We start from the raw sequence: 16,987 nt of genomic DNA, 5'->3' as shown, positions 1-16,987 counted from the left end.
ATTACATTAGTTAAAATGATCAGAATGGCATCGAATCGTAACTTCTGTATCATATTCCTAACTTTGATGGGGATATTTGAAAAGTTTCGTATTATGTACAATGATTGCTATCTGTTCTGATAGACAGTTTATCAGCTTAAGAAAATTTCCTTTTACTTTTGAAAATCATGGATGGATGCCATATTTTATCTCTCCCTCCTTTTCTTTGGTCATCTATTGAGCCAATTATTATATGGCTTTTCTTCTTTAGTCTGTTCAGGTAATGTAGTCCCTTACTAGTTTTCCAATTAACTAAAATAATTATTTCCCTATGTTGAATCATTCTTGAAGTCCTAAAATAGACCCTAATTGGTTATGATGCATTGTTTAAAATACTGCTAGACTTGATTTTATTTAAGGTTTTTTTTTTTTTAATCTATGTTTATAAATGATATTAGTGTATCAATTTATTTTCTTGTGCACTATCTTCACCAGGGTTTGCAAATGTCCGTTTTCGATTAATTGTGTTGATTTTAAGCAACAGGCTGGAGGAGAGAAATGGACATGCTGAAGGAGCTTCAGCTTTCCCTGGCAGTCTTTCTGCTGCTTGCCTGTGGCTTCCTCTACCAGCTGACCCTGAAGTCCAGTTGTTTCTTCTCCTGCCTGCCTACCTACAAGTTCCAGCAGGGGCCAGAAGCCCTCCTGAGCCACCAACGCAGCATTGTGTTCCTGGAGACCTCAGAAAGAATGGAGCCATCCCCACTCGTCTCCTGTGCTGTGGAATCAGCTGCCAGGATTTATCCTGAGCAGCCTGTGGCATTCTTTATGAAGGCCCTCAACAATTCCACACAGCTGCCCCCAAATGACACTCACCCAGCCTTTTACCTCCTCTCAGCAATAGACAATGTTTTCCTCTTCCCTTTGGATATGCAAAGGCTGTTTGAAGACACACCACTATTTTCATGGTACACTCAAGTAAGTGTTTAGGGAATTTTAGAATGTCCATATTGGGAGGGGCCACATAAACAAGTCCAACTTATAGATGGGTAGATTGGGGGTAAGGGACTCAGTGTCAGAGATGGGACTAGAACATAAACCCTTTGATTCCTTTTTATTTTAATTTTTTATTGTGATTTGGGTGCAAATTTACAAAGCAGCTTTATTTTACTCTAAACAATTCATACACATTTTGCTTCATGGCACTGGTTACAATCCCAACAATAAACAGCTCTCCTCCCATCTCCCCCTGTGACTACCCCTTCCCTGTGTCCTTCTTACCTATGCATTCCTGTCTATCTAGATGCCCCTCTATGCAATTCTGCCCTTCTGATCGCTTGCAGTTGGCTGGTCTAAGGCCAGAAGTAGATGCATCTCCCTGGGGTGGATGTTCCACTCACTGCCTTTCTATTGTTTGGCTGACAGCTAATCCATGGATGTGAGTCTAATTCTAGGCCTGAAGGATCACACAGGGCCATAGTCTTGGGGGTTTCACCAATCTCTGTTGGACCAGTAATTCTGGTAATTTTTGTGTTTTTAAATTTTGTTCCATATTTTTCCTCCCACTTTACCCAGGATCTCCAATTTTGATTACTTTCTGAGTGGTTGGCATTGGTAGCCGGGCATCATCTAGTTCTTCTGGTCTCAGGATCATGAAAGCTGAGGTTCCAATGGTCCATTAGTTCCTTGAACTAATTGTTTCCATATGTCTTTGATTTTCTTCACTCTTCTTTGCTCTGGAGGAGGAGAGACCAATAGTTACATCTTAGATGCCACTTGAAAACTTTTAAGACCTCAGTCACTACTCACCAAAGTAGGATGTAGAACAATATTTTTATTTGTGCTGGTCCTCTTTTTAATTTTGATGTGAAGGTTTATCATTTTTCTTTGAAGTTACCCTGTGATTTATAATTTTCTTCCCAAGTTTAGAACAGTCCATTCTATCTTGCAATGGTCTCAACTGCCCTACCATTTAGAAGTTCTGTAGCTACAAAATTTTTCCCTCTTTTTGGTTTGTAGTTGTCCTCATTTTTCAATTGATGTCTGTGGTTCCCTGTTTACAATCTTGTAGGCTTATTTACTTTGGATACTTCCATAACTGAGTTGGTTTCTGGGTTATGTCATCATGTGTGTTAATGGTTGGTGGTTGTTTGCTGTTGTTGTTTCTCTGTCCAAAGGGCTCCCTTTAGCATCTCTTGTAATGTGGGTCTGGTTTTAACAAATTCCCTTAATTTCTGCTTATCTGGAAATGTCCTAATTTCACCATCATATTTGAGGGACAATTTTTCTGGGTATATAATTCTTGGTTGGAAAATTTTTCTTTCAGGGTTTTATAAACACCATCCCATTGACTTGTCATCTGTATGGTTTCTGCTGAGAAATCTGAGCTTAGTCTTATTGGTTGCCCCTTTTGGGTAACTTTTCATTTTTTGTGTGCTGCTTTCAGGATTCTTTTTTTGTCCATGGTTACTGAGTTTGTTGATGATATGTCTTGGTGCTTTTCTTTTGGGGTCTGTCCTGTTTGGGGTTCGTTGGACTTCTTGAATGGATATATTCTCATCTTTCATCATATTGGGGAAATTCTCTTCCAATAATCTTTGACAATTTTCTCTGTGGTTTTATTTGTCTTTTCCTGTTCTGGAATTCCAATTGCATGTAGGTTATTCCTTTTGATGGTATCCCACAAGAACCTTAGACTTTCTTCACTTTGTTTTGATCTTTTTTCTGATTGATCCCTTTCCAAAGAAGTATTGAGGTATTTGTCTTCAATCTCACTAATTCTTTCTTCCACTGATTCAATTATACTCCTTTGCCCATTCGATGTGTTATCTGTTTCTGAAAATTTAGTATTAATCTTCTGGATTTCTGTCTGTAAATTTTGTATCATTTCTAATTTTTCATTTATTTTGTCATTTTGTTCTTGTATTTTCTTCCAAAATTCTTGTAAGGTTTTTTCTGTGTTTTCTTTGGTCTGTCTCTCAATCCTTTGAAGGTATCTAAAGATAATTCTTTTGAATTCCTTATAAGGGAATTCCAATGCTGCTTTTTCCTCAGGGATGTGTTTTACGTCTGTATCCTGGTCCCTTGTTTCTCCTGCTTTATCTTGCTTGTTTGTGTGGACTCTGATGCTCTATTGTCTCCAGGACATTGTGACATTTTTGTGTTTATATTTAATTGATGATTGTATATTGGAATGACTTGACCACAATTTTTGTTTTCTTTGTTTTGTTTGAATGTTATCTATGTAAGCAGGGTACTGTGCTCCTCTATTCACTAGTTGACAGCACTTATACACTCATCACTTGTCTCCTTTCCCATTGTCAGGCTCCCGTATGTCCCTGACATCCTTGGCAAATGGAGCCTATTCTTAGGTCCCTAGAATCTGAATGAGCATGCCGTCACTTTAAATATCCATAATGGCTACCAACTGTAAACATTCAAAATAGCTGCACACTCGGTCACTTTAAATATCCCAAATGGCCACCACTTGTAAATAATCAAAATGGCTGCACCCTCCGGAGAGTTGAAAGTCCACACCTCCTTGCTGTTTCTCTTCCTAGTCATCAGCTACCAGCGCAGTCATCCCTGCAGCCCTTGGTGACCAGGGCTGATCTTTAGGTCAATTCTCAGGTCCCAACACCACTTGGAAATATTCAGGCTGTCAGTGCCATCAGAGTAGTTGACAGTCTATGGCCCTGTCTCTGTACTCACTTTTCACTTTTTTCATTCAGGTTTTTCTACTAGTTGGTGCCTAATCCACTTCTGTATTGTTCCTTTCAAAGCTCAGGGCTCCAGGATTATCTTCTGTATCTCTGCCAATTGGTTTCTCATTTCTTTGTTGAAGAGGGTCTGTGTAGCTTGTCTACCTAATCTGCCATCTTACCAGAAGTTCTAGAACAATATTTTTATGTACTGTGTTGTGCCAATTGAGCTTAATGTCCCCTGAGACCATGGTCCCAAGCATGCAGGCCCAATGACTTACTCCCTCAAGGTGTCTGGTTGTGGCTAAGGAGCTACGCCAATCTTGTCCCATTAGTTCTATAATGTACATGGATACTTTTGTAGCACAAATACACATGTAGAAATATCATCAGCCAAATCTATCCATGGTCTTGGGCATATTCCCATTTGCCTATGATCCCCTGATCTTCTCACCTGTCTGCCTTTGTACCCACCCATAGGCTAGTGTTTGTTGTTACTGACAGTGCAGTACTGTGTATGTAGTAGTGAAATCCTTTGATTCTTGTCTGGTCCTTTTTCTACCATGTTGAGTCTTTAATCAGGTAACTAGGAAAGAGGAAAGACTTAAGTTAGGCTTATCTTTTGTTTCTGGTGTCTTTTGCTTCCAGTTTTTTGTTTTTTTTTTCCTTTAAGACATAGGTTCTTTTAGAGACTATCTTTAATTGGATGAGTTTCTGTATCTTTTTTAGGTGAATAGATTACTTATTTTTCACTATCATTTTTAAACCTATCTTTTCTTTTTTCCATCTCCGGGGGAAAACAGAAAATATTTAACTTGAAAATGATGAAAATAGAAAATGCATGAAGGATCAGGTGGAGTGCTGCTATATGAGATTGGATTGCATTAAAATAAGATCAAGAAACTCCTGGAGCTTGTAAGAATTTTGTAATCTTCATCCTAGTAGCATAACATAATAAGGAAATAATATTTCAATTAAATATCTCTCTCAGAGAACCCACAATCAAGCATGACTTAAGGAAATTATAGTACAAGCACTCAATGATTACTCTATAAACTATATAGGCTTTAAATATGACATTTTATGAAGACTACAAACATAACCCTTACATTATAATGTAATTATAATAATCATAATGATTTCAGCTATGCAACCCCCACACATAATTTTATAGGGAAAAAAAAAAGACTGGAAGAAAATACACAATACATGATAATAGTAGATGTTTTAGTATGGTTGGATTAGATGTGAATTTTAGTGATGAGACTATGCTAATTTTACAAATAAAATTATTTAAAAACCCAAAAAGTAACTTAAACGTTGACATCAAAATATTACTATTTGGTTACCATATAAAGACCTATCTAAATTCTAATCATAAGTGAGATAAAAGGTCAGCAAACTTTTCCTCTGTAAAAAGTAAGTATTTTAGATTTCATGCCAAGAAGCAAAACTGAGGATATTATGTAGGTACTTGTGTTAGTTTTCTGCGACTGCTGTAACAAATTACCACAAACTTGGTGAATTAGCACAAAAGAAAGTTATTCTCTCACAGTTCTGGAGGCTAGAAGTCCCAAATTAGTCTCAGGTGGTGTCCTGCAAGTCTGTGTTCCTGCTGAAGAACTGGTTTCTTGCCTTTTCCAGATGCTGGTGGCTGCTGGCATTCCTTGCCTATTCCTCCACCTTGCTTTAAGTTGGCTGTTGGCATTCCTTGGCTTGTAGCCTATCACTCCAAACTCTGCCTCAGTCTTCACATCCCTTTCTCTACTGTATGAAATCTCCCTCTGTGTCTCACTTAAAAAGTTACTTGTGATGACATTTAGAGCTCACCTGGATAATCTAGGAAAAATCTCCCTATCTCAAGATCTTTAACTTAATCATACCTGTAAAACCTTTCTCCCATATAAGGTAACATTTGCAGGTTCCAGAGATTAGAACCTGAAATCTTTCCAAAATCAAAACCCACTGCCATAGAGTGAATTTCAACTCAAAGGGACCTGATAGGACAGAGTAGAACTGCCCCATGGCATTTCCAAGGCTGCAAATCTTGACAGAAGCATACTGCTTCATCTTTCTCCTGCGGAGCAACTGGTAGGTTTGAACTTCTGACTATTTGGTTAGTAGCCCAATGCTTTTAACCACAGTGATATTAAAGCTCCTATTGAAATCTTTGGGTGGCCATTATTTAACCTACTACAGTAAAGTACTATAATAAGAAAGAAAACTCCTGCCCTACCCCTCCTCATTTGCCTGGGGACGAGATAGATAGTCTGCCCCGATGGTGGGCACACACTTTGTCCCTAGTTGCTGTAAACTGGAGACATTTTCTGGACTAAGGCACGCCTACAGGGGTGGGAAAGGGCCTCAGGGACCAGACAGGTAGAGGGTGGTTGGTTCACTCCATGGTTCATTTCATTTGGCCCCAGTGAGCTCTAGATCCCAAGGGAGCCAGTTTCACCTCCCGGAGATCATGTTGAGTCTACAGAGCCTGGAATCCCCAAATTGGGAGCTGGCCATTGGTGGCATGACTCACTGGTTTAAGATTCCACCATTTGTTCCCCAGAAATTGCCAACATCAGAGTCTCCAACATGTAAGTGGTGACCAGCATGGCTCTGGGCAGCAGCAGCAAGGTAGGCTGCTGGCCAAGGAGGCAGGAATTGGGAGTGTGGATGTTCCAGATGGAAGGGGAAGCACAGGCTTGTTCTCTAAGGCTCACAGTGATAGCCTGCTAGAGCCGTTCTCCAAAACCAAACAACCCAACCAGCTGCCATTGAGTTGATTGTGACTTATGGAAAACCAATGTGTGTCAGAGTAGAACTTTGCTCTATAGGGTTTTCAATGGCTGAGTTTCTGGAAGTAGATTCAGAGTTGGCTCTGGTTGGACTTGAACTTCTAACCTTTAGGCTGAGCTAGTTAACTGCACCAAGACTGTATAAAAATAGGAAGCTGCCAGCCCTCAGGCCATGTTTCCCAAAACCTAGGCTAGAGTAACATTACCTAAATTGTGTTTTGCTCCTTGGAAAAAGAAATCTCTAATCAAATTAGTTTGGGAGATGCTGTATGCTACTTCCTTTCCTTACAGACTAACTACGTATATGAGCATATTAAAAGCTCTATTTAGTGTTGAACTAAAGAAACTTTAACTTGGTTTAACCCAGCATTTTTTTCAAACTTATTTGAGTATGGAACTCTCCCTCATAACTCATAAATATTTTCTTGAAACTAATATTTCATAGAGCACCATTTGTGTTGCTCTAAGCTGGGCCTCAGTTTTACTGGGTTGGATTTTAGGAGCAAGGTACACCCTTTTCCATGGATGTTGGGATGCAGAACCCTTAAGTATCTCCTACATCTGAGCTGCATGATATCATGCCAGGTATGCACCTACAGCAACCACATCACTATACCCTTACGGTGCTGGGCTATGGCATGTTCTGTTTCCATTAGGCCACCATAGGACCCAATGTGCCATCATTTGCTGATGACCTCAATTGGACAAGTGTAGACCTTGAAGATGCTCAAGGATATTACTATGGGAGTGAGGTGGGAATGGGACAAACTGTACTCTTAGAAGCCAGAACCTGAAATCCCTTTCTGTACTCATACTCACCACTGCTGGAGCTCATGTATTTTAGGCTGACATTAGTTCAATGCTCACATAGAGGTAGACTTCTTCCTCTGGTTCTGTGAAGATTTTGGTATTCAATTGCCCAGTGGCTCTGTGTCTATTCACTAACAATCACCAACTTATCAAATAATCAAATTGACTTATTTACAAATTTACTTGTTTATTTCTTTTGCTTGAGTGGGTCTCCAGACTGCCTGTCTGAACCCAGAGTGCCGGGGTTCAAATTTTGCCTCTGCTTTTCTTTCCTAGAGCACATAACTGAACTTCTTAGTCCTTCTAATTTTTCATGTAAAAAATAAGAGGAACTTATCTCTGAAGATTTGTATAGATTTTAAAGGGCTTGACACAGTTCCTGATAAGTGTTATTCATGAGGTTGTCAGCAGTTGTATAGACTGTGATGATTTTTTAACAACTTGTGTGAAGATTTCTGCAAAGCCTTCTTTTATTTGGCTTTATAGTAGAATGTTAAAGAATGCTTTATATTGTCAAAATCAAGGGTTAATATTTAATTTTTTAATCAGTGTATGAGCTCTGAAGAATATATTTTCTTTTCTGTATTCAAAATTTTAGCATTCCATAGAGGAACATGGCCATTTAGAGTGATTTTAAAAGTCATTTCCTGTTTGCTCACATTTTGTATTTGCTGTCATCCTTGACTCCTCTCTCTGTCTCACCCTGCATCCAGTCCATCAGCAAATCCTGACTAGCTCTTTCTTTAGCATGTACCCAGAATCTGACCTCTCCTCTTCCCTCCATTTTTATCACCCTGGTCCAAACCACCATCATTTCTTGCCTGAATTCTTTCAACACCTTCTAACTGGCCTCTGCCTTTGCCCCTCATTGTCCCCTCCCCTCCAAAAAAAAAACTATTTCTCACATGGTAACCAGAGTGACCCTTTGGAGACTAATTCAGATCACATCACTCCTTTCTTCCAAACCTTCTAAATAATTTTAAAATCCTTACCCTGCCTACATGATCTGTCCTCTCACCCTACCCTCACACCTCTGTGATCTCGAGTCCTACCCCTCTCCTTCTATAATCTGCTGTGGCCACACTACCTCCTTCCTGTTCCTGCAGAGCAAGCATGCTGCTGCCTCAGGGGCCCCCCTCTTACTGTTCCCTCTGCTTAAATCACCCTTCTCCCAGATATCTGTAGGGTTCACCCACCCAGTACATTCAAGTTTCTGTTCAAGTGGCCCTTACTGGAATCCTATATGAGATAGTGCTTCAGTTTTCCCCTGTTATAACCCTGCCACTTTTTTTTTTTTCCCCTTTTATACTCCCTACTAGTGCCCAACAGATTATATATTTATCTGTTTATTGTCTGTCTTTTTGCAGTAGAAATCTTTATTCACTGCAGTACTCCTAGCAGTTATAACAGAGTTTGGCACATAGTATTCAAAACTAAACTCACTGCCAATGGAGTAGGATCCAACTCATAGTGACCCCTACTTAGGTTTCTGAGGCGATATCTCTACAGAAGTAGATCGCCCTATCTTCCTTCCAAGGAGTGGCACATAGTACACCAGCCCTCAGTAAGTATTATTTAAAACATTAAGAAATGAGTGAAGGCATCCATGCAAACATTTTCATATTCTTTTACTGATTTCTCAAATAGCATACATATTGATTTTTCCTATAGTAGTAGAGCTTTTTAAAAGAATCATTTTTAGAACTTTTTTTTGATCCTTTACACTTTCATGTTTTATAGCTGTTTTACACCCACATTGAAAAATGACTCATACTGTTCATTATGAAATCCCTTCTGGGTTTCTTCTTACGTTTCCACTGCTTAATTCTGCACTCCCCCCACCCCCCGCCCGTATCATGAAGTCCTTACAAGTTGCTGAAATCTTCCCACCAATATTGATCGCTGTAACCTTTTATTTAAAGGCAAGTTTTTGGAATGGAGGCAAGTTTGGTACATTTGCAAAACTAGGCTTTTGGCAAAGAGTTTTGGGGAACTGGCTTGCTTTCCCCCAAGCTGCCCTGGGCCCAGCCTCCTCCTGTGACACTCACTCCGCCCCCCCCCGCCCCTGCTACTTGGGGCCTGATTTCTACCTGCTCCTGCAGATCAACAGCAGCGCAGAGAGAAACTGGCTCCACGTCAGCTCCGATGCATCCCGCCTTGCCATCATCTGGAAATATGGTGGCATCTACATGGACACCGATGTCATCTCCATCAGGCCCATCCCTGAGGAGAACTTTTTGGCTGCACAGGCCTCTCAGGACTCTAGTAATGGGGTGTTTGGGTTTCTCCCACACCACCCCTTCCTGTGGGCTTGCATGGAAAACTTTGTTGAACACTACAATGCAGACATTTGGGGCAACCAGGGCCCCAATTTGATGACAAGGATGTTGAAGTTGTGGTGCAAACTTAGAGACTTCCAGGAGGTGAGTGACCTCAGGTGTATGAACATGTCCTTCCTACACCCCCAGAGATTTTACCCCATCTCCTACCCAGAGTGGAGGCGCTACTATGCTGTATGGGACACAGAACCAAGCTTCAATGACTCCTATGCCCTCCATTTGTGGAATTACATGAACAAGGAGAGGAGGGCCGTGGTTAGAGGAAGCAACACATTGGTGGAAAATCTCTACCGCAAGCACTGTCCCAGGACTTACAGAGATCTGATTTAAGGCCCAGAGCAGTTGGTGACTGGGAACCTGGGTTCAGGCAACAAATAGACTCTATGCTGGGCTGCTGCTGTGATAGCATGGAAATGGACACTGCCTGGAGTGCCACACTTTCACTTGATCTCCACTTTTCCTGGGGAGCTAGGGGCTTACCACATATCTGTTAGGATTAGATTTCTTGCCTATAATAGAGAAATTCCGAAGAACAGTAGCTTATAAAACTTAGAGGCATATTTTATCTCATTTAAAGAAGTCTGAAGGCAGACAAGTCAGGGCTGGCATGGTGACCCTGCAGGCATGTGGGACCCAGGCTTTTTGCATCTTTCTGCATGTTATCCTTAGTGTCCATGATCTATGGTCCCTGTTGACTGCTTGACCTCCATCTCATCATGTGTGCATTCCAGGCTACAGGTTGAGGGGAGGAAGAAAGGCACACTCCCTTGTTGGAAGTACCATATAATGCTTCTCCTTACATCTCACTGTCCAGAATGTAGCTGCAAGAGATGCTGGGAAATTGAAGGAGGAAGAGCAAATGGATGCTTGGATAAGCCCCTAACGATTTTGCTCTATGTTCTATTTACTACTCTGAGATTAATTCCAGGACCTGTTAGAGCACTGACTGGAAAAAAATAAAGACTTAATTTCCAGTCCTGATTTTGACATTCATTCATTCAGTAAATATTAATAAAGCCCTCCTGTGTGCCAACCACTATTTTAGGTACTAAAAATATAGCTGGATTAAGATGAGAAGGTTCCCAACACTTACCTTCTAGTAACTGGCCAAATGCCCCTGGGATAGACTGCTCCTCTCCTCTGGGTGTCTATTATTCCTTACCCTACCCTTTTCCAATATGCACACATATCTGTTCTATTCCAATTGGCTCATGAAAGCAAACTATAAACTCAAACTTTGAAAAAAAAACCATGATTCACATAAAACTTTACTTCTTTCCATGAGATAAACCAAGAGTTTCTACAGTTTTGGTACTTTGCTTTATGGGAAAAAAAAAAATGTATTTTTCTCCAAATATAAAATGATGATGCATTTTCAAACAACATTCATCCATCTCTTGGCATACTGATGTCTTCCTCATTGAGAATTATTTTTCTGACAGTCTTATTAAAGAAGGCTCACAAGTTGTGTCTCTGCCCTGGCTTCATTTATCCCCAGCTACTTGCTCTTGCCTCTAGGATACTTGACATTGTGGTCACACTCAGAAGCCTGCTGCCAGCCCCCTCAGCTGTCCTCTGAGTTGTGCCCTGGGACCCCTGCTGGTTTTCAGCTTTCCTGATGTGGCAGTTAAGGTTGTTGTCAACTTGGCTGGGCCTGGTTGAGTGGCTGGGCAGCTGGAGGTAGTTATTCCCCATATGAGACTGGCAATCAGCTCCACTGTGGAATCTTCTACGAGCAGCTGAGTAGCTGCTTTAGTGATGGGGTCTGCTTCCCGTATATAAGAAACAACTTGGGAATGGTGTCCAGCCTTTTGGCATGCTTGAACCCTGCATGTAGCCAAGTCTTTGTTCAACAGCCTGCTATGCCCTGCCGATCTTGGGACTTTCAATGGACTTGAATTAGTGGCCAGCTGTGTTGTTTGGTAACATCGGGACTGTGCCTTTTTGCTTGTCAACCTTGGGCTTGTCAGCCTCTACAGCCAGCAGCTGCCTGAGTGAGGAAACCCCTCCAGCTTTTTTGTTTTCCAGTGGACTGGGAGCAGGAGGCAGAGCTGAAGCCCAAGTTCAAGGGGGTTTCATCTAGCCCCTAGAGCCTGGCACTTTGAACTCAGACTTACGGCCTCCAAACTATAAGAGAATAAACTCCTGCTTGTTAAAGTCATCCCATTTGTGGTATATCTCTGTTAGAGCATCACTAGGTAACCAAAACATGAACTATCTCCACAGGAGAGGATTCTAAAGGCAGTCCTCATAAGGAGGGGAACGGTCAGATGCACTGGATTGCATTTCCACATCTGGAGAACGAATGACAAATGGTTCTTCAACCAACAGTTCCCACCACTAGGGTTTTTAAGTGGTTTTATTAGAAATATTTCCAATATTTCAAAAATACGTGAATTTTCTTCTGATGGGATCAACTTGAATGCCATGTTTCTTTATGCTGGGCTGTGATTATATGAAATCACTGTGACAATAATGATAGTCTGATGTTTGTTGGGGGCTGTACCTGTCAGTAAAATATGTTTTTGATTAATAAAATCTAGAAATAATAACATCTTACTTAATAAATATAGTTTTTTTAGTAGAAAAAAATATTTCAAGACATGGTGGTAATGGGGATTGGGCAAAGAAATAAGAGTAGTGAAGTAAGAAATGTGGAGTTCTGGGGACAAGATGAACCTGCAATTCCTTCTGTCCTTCTGAGTCTATGCAATGTTTATGGCATGCTACATTTTGCAAATAGACTCATGCTCTTGTTTTGTCCTGTATTAACATTTTTATTTCAAATCCCACACTTATTCTTAGAATTCAAACAGGATTATATGGAGTAAAAAGTGAAAGTGCCTTTTGTACCACTGTCAAGGTTGGCATATGTCTGTTATTTTTTCTCTGTATATGTACTCCTGCTTTTTGGTAAGAAGTGTGGACCACAAGCCTTCCGAGTGCCCCCCACTACCACCTTGTCTGTCCTGGCTCTTCTCCTAGAACCTCAAATGCAGCAACTAAAGGGTGATTTACTTTCCTGCTCTAGACTAAGGCCACCTTCAGTGCTGATTGGTTGATACCTGTGCCAGACTAGTTGCTAAATGCTTTGAATGTCACTCTTCCCATTCATATGGAATCATGGGATACACATTTTTTATGTAAGTTGCTTTTCACTTCAATAATAAAGTGGGCACACTTTTTTCATTAGCACACCTGGATATAATTTAGTTCTTTAAAATGGTTGCATATTCATTACAATTAACCATATGAGATCAAGATGGCAGCATCTACCCACAGATACAGCTAGGAAAGGAGGAAGGGGATAAGAAGGAAGGATGAAAGGAAGGAGTGGGTGCGGGGAGGAAGTGGGAAGAATGCTGTTGCATTCTGGGGATTGCAGTGAATGTCACAAAACAGTGCTTATGGATTGTTGGATGGAAAACCAATGTGCTCTGTGAACTTTCACCCAAATCACAATTTCAAAAAGAGAAAAGAAAAGAAAAAAGAATGTATGAAGGTGAAGGTATTGCAGACAAAAAAAAAAAAAAAAAAATGGTTGCATAGTGTTTCACTGTAGGATATACTATAATCTAGTTAATCAATGGGCAATCCTACTTCCGTAGTGATACTGCCTCGGAAACCCAAGGAGGGGTCGCTATGAGTCGGGGCTGACTTGACTGCAAACAACAAGAAGTTAATCAATACCAAATGGGTGGACATTTAAGTTGACTCTAATTTTAATAGAACATCCAATGCTACAGCAAATTATTATGTTGTAAGTTTTTCATTCTGTTCTTTGCTTTTAACCTCATTTGTTATGTTTTTCAACACATGTAATTTTTAAAATATAATATTAAATATGCAATTCAACTTGTCAGTCTTTGGCCATGACTTTTGGGTTTCATATGCACTTCCATGCCCCCTCTTCACAATATAAAAGTCCAACTCCCTGACTCAGGGGAACTGCTAGGGCCTTGAAATCTTAGGTGCACCCCTACACCCAAGTAGCAAAGTTAATGTGCTCTCTTGGGTGGTACTGGGGTAAGAATTCTTAACTTGGGGGTCTCTGAATAGATTGTAGGGGCCTGGCAATTTACATCTTTATTTTCATTGTCAATTAAAACTTATCATTTCCTTTAATTATGAATAGAGGCCACAAACCATATTCATATATCAGTACTTGTGACTTTGCCATTGTTAAAAATCACAAGTATTTTCATATCACATTTTGCTATTGAAGATGTTTTAAAATATTGTTTACACTCCACTATTAGCTCAGATGCTAGATCCTGCTAGTTGCTGTATTAATGTTGTTGTTGTTATGTGCCGTCGAGTCGGAACCGACTCATAGTAACCCCTCCTTGGGTTTCTGAGGCAGTATCACTCTGGAAGCAGATTGCCCCATCTTTCTTCCCAGGAGTGGCTGGTGGATTTGAACTGCCAGCCTTCTGGTTAGCAGTCAAGTGTCTTAGCCACTATGCTACCAGAGCTCCCATAGAGAAGTAAAAATATTACTATATGACAAATTTGTTTTGCAATATTTTGATAGCTGTATTTTCAACATATTGGTGTTCTCTGTATTTTATTTTGTGGATTTAAAAACAATCGGAGAATGAGTCTGGGGCTTCATCAAACTGCCAAAGGGCATTTCAGCAAAAGGCTTCCTGCCCCTGGCAGGAAGTCACTAGGACAGCTCTTTCCAGATCTGCCTCATTGCTGAGAGCCAATGAGTGGGCAGATCACAACCAACCGGCCACACTTTAGGTTTGTTTCTAGACTCAGTGAGTGGATCCTGGTTAAACTAATTCTGGCTCAGTATTTTCATTTTGTAGGAGAGGAGACCTCTTCCCTGAGAAAGGAGATCTTTTCTGCAAATGCACAGATCTCCTTCAAAGTGATCTTGTCAGGTAACTGCCTAGAGTGCTGGCTCTGCCTAAGGAAGAGGTTCCCCTCAGCTCCAGCCAATTCTAGACATGTGAGAGTTGACAGATCACCAGATTTTCCAAGAGAAACCAGCAAACCAGATTTTAATGTAAAATCCTCCATCTGACTGCATACCTGTCTATCTACACAACAACATTGTGAAAAGCTAACAATATACCTTAGACCTAAAATCACCTCAAGGACCTCTGTTGTTGTTGTTATGTGCCGTCAAGTCAGACCTGACTCGTAACGACCCCTCCTTGGGTTTCCGAAGTAGTATCACTACGGAAGTAGATTGCCCCATCTTCCTTCCGAGGAGTGGCTGGTGGGTTTGAACCGCCAGCCTTCTGGTTAGCAGTCAAGTGCCTTAGGCACTATGCTACCAGAGGACCTCTAGTTGCCATCATCTCAGCATTGGGAGAGCCTGTCCCATATATGTCAGATGCTCTCCTCAGGATAAGTGGGACCTGGAGCCAGCTTCTGAGTGTGATGCCAGCTGTTGGCAGTAGAGGGCACTCTTACTATGTGGGCTGCCAAGAGTCTAAAGTCCACCTTCAACCAACTGTGCCTCACTGCTTCCTGACACATCCCTAAAAGTGGGGAAGAGACCAGTTTTGACAGTGTTTGAGGTACATCACAGGAAAAGGGTCTACTACTAGGCTGAGGAAAGCCTGAGGGACTACAGGGCAAGGTGGAAACCTTAGATGTTGAGAATAGACCCTCCTGCTCTTCCACTGAGGAAATGGAGCAAATGGTTTGTTCTTAAGCCAACTTGATGGCAACAAGATTTACCCTCTTACCCAGCAGTTATGGCTCACTTGCTCAGGGTGACAGGACTCCCTGGACTAGCCCCTATGGCCAATCTCCTTTGCCCTATTCTTGGGTCATGGAATATACATACCTGCCTCTGCTGAAGGAGCTCTGGTAGCATAGTGCCTAAGGCATTTGACTGCTAACCAGAAGGCTGGTGGTTCAAACCCACCAGCCACTCCTCGAAGGAAGGTTGGGCAATCTACTTCCATAGTGATACTGCCTCCGAAACCCAAGGAGGGGTCGCTATGAGTCGGGTCTGATTTGACCGCACATAACAACAACAACAGCCTCTGCTGGTGGCTGCCAAATCTTGTGTGTGCTGAGGCAGGGGTGAAGGAAGGCTACAGCTTTCCTGCTGTCCTTCCTTCCTAGTGCTGTCTAAGCGATCTAGCTCTGTATATGCTCTTTGTATCTACAGGCACCTAAAACAGAGCTTGGCACATAGTAGGCAGTCAGTAACTTTTCACTGTATTGAATATTGAATTGTGGGCTATTAAGGAAAAGGTATGAAGCTTCCATGCATGGGAGGTCTTTGGCTTTTGGCATTACTGACAAGGTGGACCTGGGTGCATGCCAAGTCTGCTTTCCCACAATAGCCCTGCATTTTTTACAGGTATTTACAGATGGGGGAATTGAGACTGATGAAAAGGACACATAGACATACACAGGTAACCCCAGAGCTACTTTTTACAAATCTCAGGGATAGGGAAGGAAGTCCCAAGATGCAAATGCCCCAAGCCCCCACAGATTTCACACTTGACTGAACTCAGGAGGATATATCACCGACTGCCTGACCCTGGTCTAAGCCTAGGGATTGTTGTTAGTTGCCAGCCAGTGAATCAACTCATGGTGACCTCACATTAGCTAATGGTTCTCACAACAACTCTAGGTAGAGTTTATTGTTTCCATTTTACAGATAAGAAAATAAACTGAAGTTTTCTCATCTGTAAAATGGGAAAAATAAACTGAAGTTCAGAGAGGTTAGGTAACTTTCCCAAGATCATACTAACCAGTAGAGGTCTTTGCGCCTTTGACTCCAAAGCCCAGGATCTTCCCTCTACTCTAGTAGGGGCAGGAGCTCTGGGGTGAAAAGGGTGCCCTGACCAGGAGAGGAGAGGAGAAACAAGTAGATGGCTCACAGACATCCTTATTTGGTCCTGGTGCCCCATTTCCCCAGCCACTTTTGATTTGGGAGCTCTAATCACCTAAGGCATTTGACTACTAACCACAAAGCTGGTGGTTCAAACCCACCAGCCACTTCTCAGAAGGAAGATTGGGCAATCTATTTCTGTAGTGATACTGCCTCAGAAACCCAAGGAGGGGTCTCTATGAGTTGGACCCGACTCCACAGCAGTGAGTTTTGGAGAAACACGGAAGTGAAGACGAACAACAACAACAAAAAACCAAGAGCCCTTAGAAGCAATCAGCCCTAGAACACGATGGCCCTCAAGACCAGAAAAACTAGATGGTGCCGGGCTACCAATGCCAACCACTCAGGAAAGGATCAAATCTGGAGATCCTGGAGAGAGTGGGAGGGCAAATGTGGAACAAAATCCAAAAACTCAATAATGACCAGAATTACTGGTCAGATAAAATCTGGTGAGACCCTCAGTACTATGACCCTGGAATACATTCTGCACCTGGAATA

At 41.5% G+C, this 16,987-nt stretch overlaps 1 protein-coding gene across 1 annotated transcript; it reads left to right on the top strand.

Moving 5' to 3' along the window:
• The first annotated feature begins 543 nt into the window (after window positions 1-543).
• A4GNT (alpha-1,4-N-acetylglucosaminyltransferase) lies at window positions 544-9,948 on the top strand. Its single transcript, XM_007947493.1, has 2 exons — window positions 544-954; window positions 9,382-9,948. Exons 1-2 carry the CDS (start codon window positions 544-546, stop codon window positions 9,946-9,948), a joined length of 978 nt encoding a protein of 325 aa, XP_007945684.1.
• The last annotated feature ends 7,039 nt before the right edge of the window (window positions 9,949-16,987 follow it).

The sequence above is a fragment of the Orycteropus afer genome, unplaced genomic scaffold (genome assembly GCF_000298275.1).
Source record: "Orycteropus afer afer isolate SDZICR_OR568_19922 unplaced genomic scaffold, OryAfe1.0 scaffold00188, whole genome shotgun sequence".
In the NCBI taxonomy this organism is placed as follows: Eukaryota; Metazoa; Chordata; class Mammalia; order Tubulidentata; family Orycteropodidae; genus Orycteropus; species Orycteropus afer.
The sequence above is the reverse complement of the archived record's forward strand: the minus strand, read 5'-3'. Positions and strand labels throughout refer to the sequence as shown.

Coding starts and splice junctions, on each gene's coding strand:
- A4GNT (XM_007947493.1), top strand. CDS start 544: ATGCTGAAGGAGCTTCAGCTTTCCCTGGCAGTCTTTCTGCTGCTTGCC. Junction 955..9,381: donor TATTTTCATGGTACACTCAA/GTAAGTGTTTAG, acceptor CTGCTCCTGCAG/ATCAACAGCAGCGCAGAGAG.